This window comes from Cyprinus carpio, chromosome B8 (genome assembly GCF_018340385.1).
Source record: "Cyprinus carpio isolate SPL01 chromosome B8, ASM1834038v1, whole genome shotgun sequence".
In the NCBI taxonomy this organism is placed as follows: Eukaryota; Metazoa; Chordata; class Actinopteri; order Cypriniformes; family Cyprinidae; genus Cyprinus; species Cyprinus carpio.
Window position 1 is genome coordinate 10,398,138 of NC_056604.1, and position 13,351 is coordinate 10,411,488.

The 13,351-nt window shown below is 40.6% G+C and overlaps 1 protein-coding gene across 2 annotated transcripts in view; it reads right to left on the reverse strand.

The window, feature by feature from the left end:
- Positions 1–13,351, reverse strand: part of sema6bb (sema domain, transmembrane domain (TM), and cytoplasmic domain, (semaphorin) 6Bb) — a 118,870-nt gene that overhangs the window by 374 nt on the left and 105,145 nt on the right. For both annotated transcript variants that reach the window (XM_042728905.1, XM_042728906.1), the window contains exon 17: positions 1–5,169. This exon is cut by the window's left edge and continues 374 nt beyond it. In XM_042728905.1, the coding sequence (XP_042584839.1) occupies positions 4,247–5,169 (923 nt within the window). In that variant the 3' untranslated portion in view covers positions 1–4,246. The remainder of the gene's footprint in view (positions 5,170–13,351) is intronic.

Consider the following 13,351-nt stretch of genomic DNA (forward strand, 5'->3'; position numbering starts at 1 on the left):
CAAATTATGCTGAAGAACATGAGCATCAGATTTTACACAAACTATTGTACATGCAGCTTGAGTGCCGATCTTAAAGCAAAAGAAGGACAAACTGTATACAAAGACATTCTCAATTTTTCAATTAAACATTTCACTTAAAGTATTATGGTAATTATATAATTTGAGCATGTGAAAATAGAGTATTTTAAGACTTTTGAACCCCACTGTCCATGTGTTTGTGATCTTGTGTGTGTGTGTGTGTGTGTGTTTGTGTGTCTTTATGTGCATTTGTGCTGTTGATTTGGAAAGCATGCATGTGACTGTCTGATTGGTGGACAATATTAGGGCACACAGTAGCATGTCGTGTTGAAGTACACACTACCTCTGTGGGCTCCAGACCGAGGCTGTGTTCATGCAGATAGTTCACTTAAATTACATTTAAGCACTGAAATCATTATGTACACTGAAAGGGACACGACTTGTCATTTAATGACAATGGACCCAATAACACGAACAGCCTCCGGTGCAAAACAAATCAGAAGTCCACCACAGTTAACAGAAGACTTGGCTCTTTTGCAAAAGTGTTTTTCTTCTTCTTCTCTTTCTTTCAGGAGAAACAACTCCCATCCAAAAGCTTTGCACAGTTCGGAAACCAGGATCCAACACTGAAATTCAGTTCACAGTCGGAGAATAATCAAGGTCATTGTTGAACAAAAATTCACACACCAGAGAGCAAATCAAATCACTTGCATGAACTCAAACCAACCTAAAACATTACCACAAAACAAACAAACAAACAAACAAATATAAAAATGAAGATACCAGTACTGGCTAATATGTTCTCTACAACTTTACAAAAAAATTCAAACTCCGTTTGTGCTTGTCAGATGTCAGGTTTTGCATACTGAAAGCATGTCATTTCTAAGCAAACCATTTCTTTCTTTGTGTTAGCACATTTCGTCGGGTGGTCCATTAGCTGTGGCAGTTTGTAGCTGGGGGACGTCAAAAAAATAAAAAAAAAATCTCAGAGCATTAAAAGACAAAGCAAAGAAAGAAAAACAGCCCAGACAACGAGAAAGCCTCGAGCACACTGTCCTCAGTATTCATAGACAGAATTTTAATTGGAAAATTGAGAGTAGGGAGCTCTCTAAAACATAGCTAGGTATATTTCTGTCCAAACAAAACCCTAGCTGAGTTTTTACTGCCGATTCCATTTCTTGCTTGAGAGAATTACGACATAGAAAGACAGTGAAACAACCCTTGTTTATTTATAGAGCTCCACAGCAAATGAACTCCATTTCACTGCCTCAAAATCTTGTGTGAATTAACCCAGGTGGTGTTTAGAGCTTGTGTACAGGGTTACACAATAAGCATCACCTGCGTTTGCTGCTTGTTTTTGGTTTATTCCGGCGAATGTTACTTATATGGGATGCGGTCGAGAATAATGACTCGCTGCTTGAGTTTTGCTGCCCACATCTCAGGCGATTGCTTTGTAAAATCTGGCTGTGTGAGTAAGCAAGTGGGTGCCTGTGTTTCTGCACGTCTCTCACGATCTTCTCTAGGCTTTATCAGGCCAAGATAGACTTAGCGTAATCACGCATGTTTTGCCTAATGGTGCAACAGAGTGAAAAGCCAGCGAGAGAGAAGCAGGGTGAGCGCATGCTTGGATGGGCAGACCTTTTTTAGTGGTGGGCCTCAGTCTGTTTGAGGGTACAACAGTTCCAATATGAACAGATGAGCTGGGTGACAATTAAAAAGCTGCGTCAATAATGTTGATTGTGTAAAAATAATTACACACAGAGTTCTGAACTCAGTCATGCATTGGCACTTAAAACCTATAAATTATACACTTCATTAATTGCTTTAATGTTCAGCTTCAGAGCTTTCATCCATCCACACATTCAGAAGAACAAACTCTTTCCCTATGCCTTTAAATCCTCTCTCTATTATCACTACAACCGACTTTTTTATTTGGAACATGGCCTGTTTTTAAACAAACATATACTTAGTGTTGAAGTATTGTTGATTATAGGACCACCAAACATTTGATGTCAAACCCTCTCATGGACCATTTTCACATATTTGGGTTTGGAATATAAACAATAGCAGGGTAGACTTCTACAGAAATAAATGTGAGACCATAGCAAATGTTATTTTTGCATTACCATTTGTTTAAACAAGAAAAAATTCAATATTGTATTTCCATGACTTTCTAAAAGAAGAAAAAGAAGAAGAAATTGATTATGGCAGTTAGAAGAGAGAAAGATGTCAGATTTACCATCACTCCCTCAGAAGATATATTTGAAACCCCACTGCAGTATTGCTTACTATTACTTTTGTAATTTAATGCTAGGGAAATATAACAAAGTATAGTGTTATACACTAATGTTTAGAATTTTGGGGTCAGAAATATTTTTTAATGTTTTTGAAAAAGTCTTTTATGTTGACCAAGGCTGCATTTATTTGATACAAAAAATTGTTTACTATTTTAATATGTGATGGCAAAACTGAATTTTTTAGCAGCCATTACTCCAGTCTCCATTGTCTTATGATCCTTCTGAAATCATAAAAGTATTCATTCATTTCTTTAAAAAAACTTAAAAGTTCAAATCAAAAGATTTTTACAACGTAATTACTCCAGAAATATGTCATCTCACACTGTGAAAAGGGTCCATTGAGCACTAAGTAAAAAAAAAAAAAAAAAAAAAAAAAAAACCCAACGTGAATTACCGCCCTCTAGTGGACACACTCGCACACACTAAATTACCATTGCCTCACGGGAAGAAACCAGAGATAACGCCGTTCACTGAGAGGTGAATGAATTGAATAGTACACTATTTCTTTTCTAGCTCCCGTGGGGTTTACAACCCTGAAACAAACAAACAGCAATCTAAAGAGAGCCAGAGGAAACTGAACAATGGCTGAAGCAGGCACAGTGCCATCCGGAGCCCAGTGGGTCTTTTATTTTTTTGCTCTCCATCTAAATGTAACATTGTATTCATCTGATTCTCTGAGGTTTGTGAAGGCTGTCAATGAGGGGGGACCCAGAGGGGTCCGTTCTGTCTGGCTCCTCATTGACATTCTCCTGGGCTGGGCTGATGGCTAGGCCATGACTCTTAACGGTTATTTGTTGGGATGGTCTTCTATGGCTGGGCCACACAAAGACACCCAGTGTCAGAGAGACACTCTGAATGCAGCTCCCTAGTGGCCCGACTCGGCCCAGACAACCGAGCTCACATTCGACTCAATGGACTGCAGAGAGAACGAAGCCAGGCCGAGCAAAAGAAAGAGAAAGTGTTGCAAATGCCCTGCTCTTATTCTAGCATGTGTAGGGGATAAAAAAAAATGCAATAAATGTCTTGTTTTTTAAGATACACCACAAAATAAATGAGTCCACCCAACAACATATGTCCCTGTATGCAATATAAAGTAATTTCCACAGTGCTTCCATGCTCCTTCCAAAAAGCATGGGTTGATTTCTCCATGATTTTTGGCAAACGCTCTTTTCCATGACCCATTTACATCTGATATTTCAGCACACAAGTCTTTGAAGTCACATGGCAGTTGTCTTGATTGCTTCCTGACACATAATAGGTTAAGAGAGGGAGGGGTAGTCAGTCATTTGACATCAGATCACTCAAGAAACTCCAGTGTTGGTCGGCCATTTTGCTTTCACATCAAGTCTAGCCGGCAAGCACATTTTAATCCCCGTTTTGGCGCAGCTCACATACACATACAAACAGACACAAGGAAGTTTGAGCTTGTCTGCAAAGGCCCCGGGATGAACAAAAGAAGCATCCGCAGGCTAAATTTGTAAAGCAAGAGAGGTGAAAACGAAACAGATCACTTCCACTGAATGGTTTACAGGGCTTGAGATTACACAGAGAGACAATCCGGAACCGCTTCACTATGCTAAACAGTCAACGTAGCCGTTCGCAGGATTATGATTATGTATTTCACCTCCCATCACCCAACGCATCCGTTATTCCTAAGTGATCCTTCCGCTTCATTAGACAGGGAGCGTGATAGAAGCCGCTAACGTGCTAAGTGGCATAACCCCACAGGCAGGGGAGGACAGCAGCGTTAACACCATCAACCATTAACGCTCTCGTTCGCTCACACTCGGTAGTCCTAGAGCTCAGCCACTGGTGGGGGACTTGAAAGACACTGGATGGCAGTGAGAGAGGAGAGGAAGGGCAGGATTACAGAAGGAGTCTGAGTCTTGGGGGTGATGGGACTCTGAGGGGTGTGAACGGGCCTGGACCACTCATTGGCCGTTTGGGTTACGCTCACTAACACTTTTCACCAGCAGGTGGCTGTAGTCCTGTATCTCATTGAGCCCTCGCTGAGTGTGGTGACCTGGCCGTATTAATGCAGCATTAGTGCGTGGCTGTATGGGATATGGGTGGTGGCCAGAAGGAGTTGCGTTGTTGCTATTGAAGTTGAGTCCGTCGCGGGACCATCGCAGATGTTCTCCATAGTCCGACTGGGTGGTAGGAGCCGAAATCACCCTCCTGCGGTCAGGTGAGTCCTGAGGCGTTGCCGGATAGTTGTATTCACCAGCAGAGTTGCGAGCAGGTGGGGCGGACGGTCGCCCGCTCTGCTCCCGCTGATTTGGCGGATGGGAGAGGATGAGGTACCGCTGACGCTCTGAATGAGGAGGAACATCACCTGATCCCTCTTGCCGCCCACCTTGCAGGTATTTGGAGCTCAAGTAAATGACTGCTGAGTTTGCCGGGCAGGGTGTCCCTGTCTGGGTGAGGAAAGTATGGCTCTGGTCCCAATCGCAGTCTGTGAGATGGACGTTAGGAGTGGGACGTTTCTGCTGCAGAGGTGTCTGTTCTGGAGTGGGAAGTCCTGGGTCGATGTCTCCAGATTTTGGCCAGCCGTTGGTGAACATATTTTCAACCTGCGAGCGTGGTCGTTCACTGCCGCTGATACGAGTCACGCTGATCACGGAACCGCTGCGGCCGTGTCCCAGCATGCTCTGCTCCTTGTCACTCTTGCGACGACTCCCCATGCCAGATCCACTGGCTCTGGAGCACTGGCGGTGCTTGAGGCTCATTATCCAACACACCATCAGACCCGACAACGCCGCCCCGGTGGCAAACGCTGAAACCGCTGACACCACCAGCAAGTTCACGGACACCAAGCCATCTGGTTCCTCGATGAAACTCTCCTGCAGAAGACCTAAACACATGGAAAGAATAACAGTGAGCATAAAGAACACTTTTATAACTGACAAAGATTGAGTTATTTTTTTAAGTAAAAAAAATATTTAATTTTTCCATGAGGTCGAAGAATGCATGAGTGAAGGAAAATGGCAGACTAATTGCACTCATTACTACCTAAAGTGGATGTTAATTTTAACAGCTGTAATAACTGTCTTCCTTACTGAAAGCATCTATTATTAGTTACGTGTTTTGGAACATTAACTTTCTACATCTAGCCTGAATAATTCTGACAAATACTGAAACTTTTCAGGTGCCCTGGGTGTGATAGATTTTAAAGACATGGTACAGACGGATGAGAGCAATGGATACCATTCACCTTGAAATGACAGAAGACTTGCGTTCTTAGAAGAGCACCAATGAATTATTGATGATGACAAAACTGGTGGTCACAGAAAATACTGCTGCAACAGATAATTTAAGAAAATTTTGCTCTGTGACAGCAAGTGATCCTTTCCTTATCTATCTATCTATCTATCTATCTATCTATCTATCTATCTATCTATCTATCTATCTATCTATCTATCTATCTATCTATGTATCTATCTATGTATCTATCTATCTATCTATCTATCTATCTATCTATCTATCTATCTAGACAGACAGACAGACAGACAGACAGTGTTATGTTGAAAGAAAAAAAAAAGGTTCAGAAAAAGTTTTTGGTCAACTACCCAGAAATCTAAATCTAGAGGCAATATCTTATTAATTACAGGAAACTCAATAAAACAGGAGGGAAGTTCTTATAGTCACAACAGTAGGAACCAACATAATGAAATGGCATAGCAGATGAAACGCTCTTAAAACAAATTAATTTAACTCTCAAATTTATCACAATAAAGACAAATGGTATCCATTTAACACTGGTGAAAATAAACAGCCTTGATTAGCACTTATAGCTGTTTTTTTTAAGAACTCAAATAAAATGAGAAGAGAGGAGGCACAATCAATAAGAAATTTTGCTACGATAATTAGCTCATAATAGCTGCCTCAATGTGGGTGTTTGTATGGAAGACTCTGCTGAATTAAATGATATATTAGCTGAAGTTGGGCATCAGGGAAAGGAACTGTACAGCACAATGTCATTTCATTGGGAGATGTTATGACAGAGTGCCTATCAATTTTCTGTTGATATAAATGTTTACTTCTCAGTATTAATTTTGGAGGGACAGACAAAATTAATGAAACGACACCTCAAATCAATCAATGCATTCATACAGATGCTGAGTCAGTGTCTGATTCTTCCTCAGTCCCTTTCTCTCTCTTTCTCTTGCACAAGTCTCTCTGCCCTCCCTCATTGTGTGTTTATCTCTGTCTCTGCCCTGCTACTGCTCTCTGTCCATTTTGTTTGCAGTGTGGGGGCATTATATTTATTCTATCACAGACAGATACCAGGTGTGTGTATCTTTTCCCAGCATGCTAACTGCTGTTTAAAGTGTGGTAAACTATTGGTTTTTGTCTTCATCATCTTTATGATTAACTTTTTGGCTGCTGCTGGCAGTGTGCGGCTGCACTGCTGTTAGAAGTTGGATAAACATCGTTGGCATGGGGCGGTTCACTTGACGAACCACTGACTAAAACAGTGACTTGTTTATGCTGTCACAACCCACTTGGCATTCACAAGGGCCCCTTCATGTATCAGGAACCAGGGTCCTGAAAGGATGTGGTAAACGAGTGGGATGCGACATGATGATATTTTTTCTAAGTTGTTTATGTTCATGCTCTGTGGTGTTTACTTTCAGTGGCCTGAGCTAACTGGGTGGAAGATGAATTGATGTTTGATTGCTTGAAAACTCCACCTTCTCCGTGTGATACACTTTGTGAACTTTTCAAACAAACTCTGGAGTGGAAAAAAAAATGGAAATTCAAATGTGCCAGCAACACTTACAATAAAATACAACAAGGCATTAGGTTTTATGAACCAAACATCAAAAACATTTATTAATGTAAATTTTTAATATACATATTTAACAAATGTATCACAATAGAAACAAATGGCAATCATGTAAGACTGGTGAAAATAAACATCCTTGGGATAGTTGCATAAACTTAGCATCTACGTTAAGACTGTGTCTGAAGATCTAGTCTGACCAAATAGTAGTTAGCCAAGGAGTAATTGGTTTTATTGTTTAGATTCAACTTAGACTAATGAACATTTTTATGTAACTGAATTTTAAAAAATTATGACCAATCTTAAAGAAAAAATTAGATGACTAACTTGTAGGGCTGTCGCGATAACCGCAATATCACAAAACCGCGCTATTGACAAGCAAACCACAGAGGAATGCAAGAACTGCAGCAACCATGATTTTTGCATGTTTTCTTTTTTCATAAGGTTATGCCCTTCTCGTTTTACACTTCATGCATGTGGACTGAATATTAAAACAAGTTAGTAATGATAACATAATGTGTACCATGCTGATTTGTACAGAGGCTCCTGTAGATTTGCACTTAACAATCCTAAACAGACAGTGAATGAGAGAGAGATTGACTGAGCGTGTGTGATTACTTGCGTCTGTTCTCCAGGCCGAGTCATATATATTTGTGAAAATAGGTTGTCATGCCCAAGGAAAGCAAAATTTCTTTTAGCATCAACGCATAGCTGGTCAACTGAGCTTTCTAAAGTTAAAATGATTTTAACAGCGCGTTTCATTAGGTTTCTCTTTGAATGATTGTATCAGAGTTTTTGAACGTGTAGTTGAATGGCAGTCCCTTTCCACCACCTTGTAGCGCAACAATCTAACTGCACCGTCTCGAACGCACACAGAAATATCAATAGATGATAGTCTCTTGTCCAGTCAGATTAGAAGATCAGATTAGAACTAATTTTTATACATATAGGCTAACAATATCCTAATGATCTTATTGTCAGTTTTATGTTCTGTTGTGTGGACCGTTATTTTGTCATTCTCTTCAAGTCCTGTTTCAACGCTATTGGTTTCGGTTTCATTGTCTTCTGAATATGACCTCGTTAGTTATATCGTGTGTGTGTGTGTATGTGTGTGTTGTAGCATCTTTGAGACGTTGCCACAGTTACTCTGGATTTAGTCTGTCTCCATTTTTTCCTGTTTCTTCTTGTAATACCAGACAGACTGGATGATGTTGAGATCAGATCTCTGTGGAGCACTGGTTGTTGTCACACTCCTTGTGCATACAAAAATTTCACTGTATTATTACAATTAATGGCAAAATTTATGTTTGTTATTGTAATTTGTTATTTTCTACTGACACACTAAAGCAACATATAGAAATAACTGGCTTAAAACCATTTTATTTTTTTGGTGGTGAAAATACTAATGGCCTAAGACTTTTGCACAGTACAGTACATACATATGTTTTCATAGTTTAGGCAATATTAGCTGTACAATAAACAAATGCACACACACATACAAAAATGGTATGGTATGTAAATCTTATCAAATTTTTAGTAATTTGGATTGTTCAATATTTCAACTACAAAAATACATCTAGTTTTGCTATTTAGTTTTTATTCCCTGGTAATCAACTGCAGCCACAGATGCTGTCTCTAGAACTTAACTTGTATTTAACCTGAAATAGTCTTTTGAGTCATGAATGATTTTCTGAAAATATGTACTTTTAAAACCTAAATGATATTGCAAGAAGTAAAACCATCAAATTAAACCTTATCGTAAACGTATCTTTTGAAAGCGCACCTGAGGTCATGAAGAACTCCCTGAGAGCCTTCCTCTCTAATAACACAATTTTGTTTGAAAGCAACACTAAAACACACATCAAACGCTCTTTGTAAATATGTGAGTTGCTTTTTCCTGGGCGCAGCCCTGATGGTGCCTCAGATAGATATTACTCAAACCACACCGGCCTTTCTCCATAATGAAAGAGACACATTAAACTGTCTGCCTGTCTGGAGGGCCACCTCTCATTCTTTCTCTGCTCTCGCCTGCAATGTGTCCATCCCTTTTTACAGTAAGAAGATGGTGCATGCATGCAATGAATAGATCAGGGCCATTATAGATGTTGCCTTTGTAGTCCCTCAGCTTTGTCGTGACGGGAAACAAAACACACAGATGGGAGCGGACAGAGAGCGAGAGATAGTCCCAGGCATGGTTTCTTTCTTTTCCTCATTCCCGACGGGGTGACAGAAACCCCCTTTTTCCCCATTCACTTATTAAAGCTTAATGGAAGGCAGCCGGACTGTCAGACTGAGGCGCAGCGAGCACGTCTTGAGCTGGAAGCTCCAATTACAGCCGAACAAAAGCGGTGGAGCAGTCTAGTTAGAGTTGGTCTTTCAGAAGGCTATAGGCCAAGTGCTAAAAGACTCAGAGCCCAGGGACTAACAGCCTTGCTTTTGCCTCTTTTTACCCCGCGTCTATTCACTAGCAGTTTGATGTTTGTTGCTTATCGCTCTCCATCTCTGTGCACATCTTCTCCCGCTCGTCTCTCTCTCTCTCTGCCTCTCTGTCTCTCTCTCTGTGCCACGTCCTTTCATCTTCTGCTGGCTGTCTGTCTCCAGGGACGTACCCTTATTCTTTTATTCCCTGTATCACTCTATTGCTCTCGGTCTCTCTTTTCAACCTGTAAGCAGAGAGGCGGCTAATGAAATGCTAGCAGGGTTCGGTTTCTTGTTGAGATCGTGTCATTAAAAACCTCAGGTGGAATATGGATTTTCTTCTAGCAAATAAGCAAGCTTCCTGAGGTTTATTAATTAACTGGCCTTTGAGCAAAGGCTGAAACAGTTTAGTGTGTTGAAAGCAGGCTCTTATCAGCTGTGCTTACGTAACAAACACTTATTCATGCAGTAGTTTCTACACTATGTTTGCTGCTGCTGTGTGTGTGAGCTTGCGTAGAGTTTCATGTTAGCACGAGGCCTTACATGCGAGCATGTGCATTTTTGTGTGTGTGTGTGTGTGTGTAGCAGTGGCTTATGGTTCACTGACTTTACTCATTATCTTTTCTCTTTCTATCTCTGTCTTGTATTCTCTTGACTTCGCTCTTGCTCTTTATCTCTCTCATACACACATACACATACTTTCCCTTCTCTGCAGAAACACTGCAGGCTATTCTCTGTCTGCCAATCCTTTCTGGTTCTCGACATGTCAGCCATCTTTTGCTGTTTTCAAGCCTCACTGTTCCCATTGCTTTGTGTTAACCATGTAGAAAAGACCAGCAACTCTGGTCACCAGCATATGTTGAGTTTTAGATGCTGGTATGATGGCAATCCTACAGGGAGAAACACTGATTTTTAAATTGATTTTTTCAGTGAGCTTTTAACCAAGTTGAACTTAAGAATCGAATCAGTCCAATTCATGTGAAAAGGATCATTTCATTTGAAAAGAAATTATTTCATTAAATCCCATTTTGAGTCTCAGCTTAACACAACTTCAGTTTTTGTATGTTCCTCACACAAAGCGGACTTTAGAAAACACGGATAAGAGCAAATATAATAATACAAACTATTTTTATGATGCTTATTTGGTCATTTAGGAGCTATTTGGAACACTCGTTCTCATTCACTTCCAAAGTATGGAATAAAACTGCAACCTAAAATTCATATTTTTTGCTCTATGGAAGAAAGTGATAAAGGTTTAAAACAACATAACAGATGTTTCATTTGTAGTTCAGCTATTACCTTGAAGGCATAGATCACCCAAAAATTTAAATTTTGTCATCATTTTCTCATGTTGTTTCAAACATGATTTTTTTTTGCTTTTGAAGAACACAAAAGATGATGCTTTGAAAGTCAATGGGGTCCAAAACAACAGTAAACCACAAAGACATTTATTGTATGGACACAAAAACGCAAAAACATTTTTCAAGTTCTTCTTTTGTCTTCCACAGAAGGAAAAGTTTTGAACAACATTCGGTTGAGTAAATAATACGACCAACCTTGGCCAACCCTGAGCTTCATGAGAAAGCCCAGTGAAATCAGACCTAAACAACATTAAACTAACTGATCTGGTCTTGTCGGCAAGGAAGCCATGCATAAAAACTTCCCCAACAAAATTTGCAAACTTTTTAAACACGTCTGGCTCCAAGCAGAGTGTTTACAGAAAGACAGTAGTGAAGACATTTAAGGCTTCTTAGCTTACACTTTAAAAGCCAAACTCTCAGATCAATATTTTTTTAAAATGTTTGGGTCTAGGGAGGGTGTTTATTGTGGGTGGGGGGAGTGCATGTACAGTTCTCTCTCCACCTTCAATACCACGACTTAGGTGCCCTTGAGCAAGGCATCGAACCCCCAACTGCTCCCCGGGCGCCGCAGCATAAAATGGCTGCCCACTGCTCCGGGGTGTGTGTTCACAGTGTGTGTGTGTGTTCACTGCTCTGTGTGTGTGCACTTCGGATGGGTTAAATGCAGAGCACTAATTCTGAGTATGGGTCACCATACTTGGCTGAATGTCACGTCACTTTCACTTTCACTTTCACTTTCAATATACAGCCAGCAGGCTTCCATACGTCTGCACATGTTCTCAATTAACTCTTCTATAATTTTCAATAAGAGAGAGCTGCTCATGGCCTATAGCATTGCAAAAAGGTGAAAGGCTTCCTGGCACCGGTTCAGAGTTTCTAATTCCAACATAATTGTGCACGCTACAGTCCACAATGTCTGACGATGATTAACATGAGACTAAATAGAAAGGACTGTGCGAAATAATAAGGGGTGTTGAGCTGGGGGCGAGCTCAGGATATGAGCCACCCCACCGAAGCCCAATATTAAGAGAAACGGTCTGCTGCTAAAAACACTATTGCCTATTGTCGCTTGCTCAACTTTTCCACATTTTGCAGACGCCGCCTAGTCAGCCACAATTAATTGTATTAAATTAGTGCGTAGTTTTTTAACATAGCTTTCCCCATTCGTAGCAACTGTTGCCGGCAAACACTAATGAGGATACAGATGAGAGTCGGTTCAGCTGTGTTAAATTTAACAAACAAGTACAGAAGTGTACCGCATTGCAATACCACAGATGTGGCTGATGGGGGCTCTACTGTAACACAAGGTTTGCTGGTAAATTGATAGCCTCAATTTAGGGCTGAATGGCGATGAAATCTCAAATGAAATCATTAAAAAATATTTGACATTTCCAGCATGGGTTATAAATTCAGAAAGCGACCCGGTGGTATTAGTCTAGCCAATTACAATTGCAAAGCACGACATCTGCATCCACCACAATCACGAAACCTCCAATTTCAAGTTAATGTTTCCAGCATGCTGAAGACATAAATTCTGTCTGTCAGTGCTCCGCATATGACTATTTTACCAGCTGTTAAAAACACTTCCTTATTTGTATTAAGTTAACACTCCTGTACTGACTGTTTGCCTCCATGATGGAGATGTTGAGTTTTCAGGCTCTGTCTGGTTGAGGTGGAATCATTTTTCCACACATTAACTGAATAAAGAAACTTTTCTGGGTCATTCGCGATCTGCTGTGGTGGCTCAAAATGTCTCTTTCATGCTTGTCAGACAGAGACTCAATAGAGACACAGGTCTCTGGCTTGATGAACTGAACAAAATCCTCTTTAGAATGATCAATACAGCTTGTTCGCATCAAGTGTGTGTGAGAGACAGAAAAATGGTGTAACCTCACCTGTGGGTGCATTCAAGGTATTTCTAAGGCTGAGATGTTTTGCTCGATGTTATTGTGTATCTCTGACACACACACACACACCTGTCTTAGCTATCACTTTCACCCAGTCATGATGATCTGTGGCGAGAGATTCTTCATGCCCTGTCAACATGCCTGGCAACCGCCACAGCAACATCCTCAACACCACAACAGGCGGCTCGTCATGCTGCAGGCTTCAGTGGCAGTGCTGTTGTCCTTTTATGCTCCTGAGTCTCTCCCTCACTGCATTCAAACACGCCAAGATTTCGCACACAATAAGGCTACGTTCCATTTGCCAGACAGTGCCCTGAGAAGTGCACTTCAGCATTCCAAAATAACTAATTTTGTCAAGTTAAGTTAGCTATTCTAGTGAACTCTGCATAGAGATGCTGTGAATTGGAACACAGCCACATATATACCCTAATTTCCCTCTCTTGAGCAATCTTTTACTAAATGACACACTGTAGTAGCTTTTTGTCCTTTTTGCCATTTCCATTGATAATATAGTAAAGAAAGGACAGGATATGAAAGGAGAGGAGAAGAAAAATGTTAAACTAG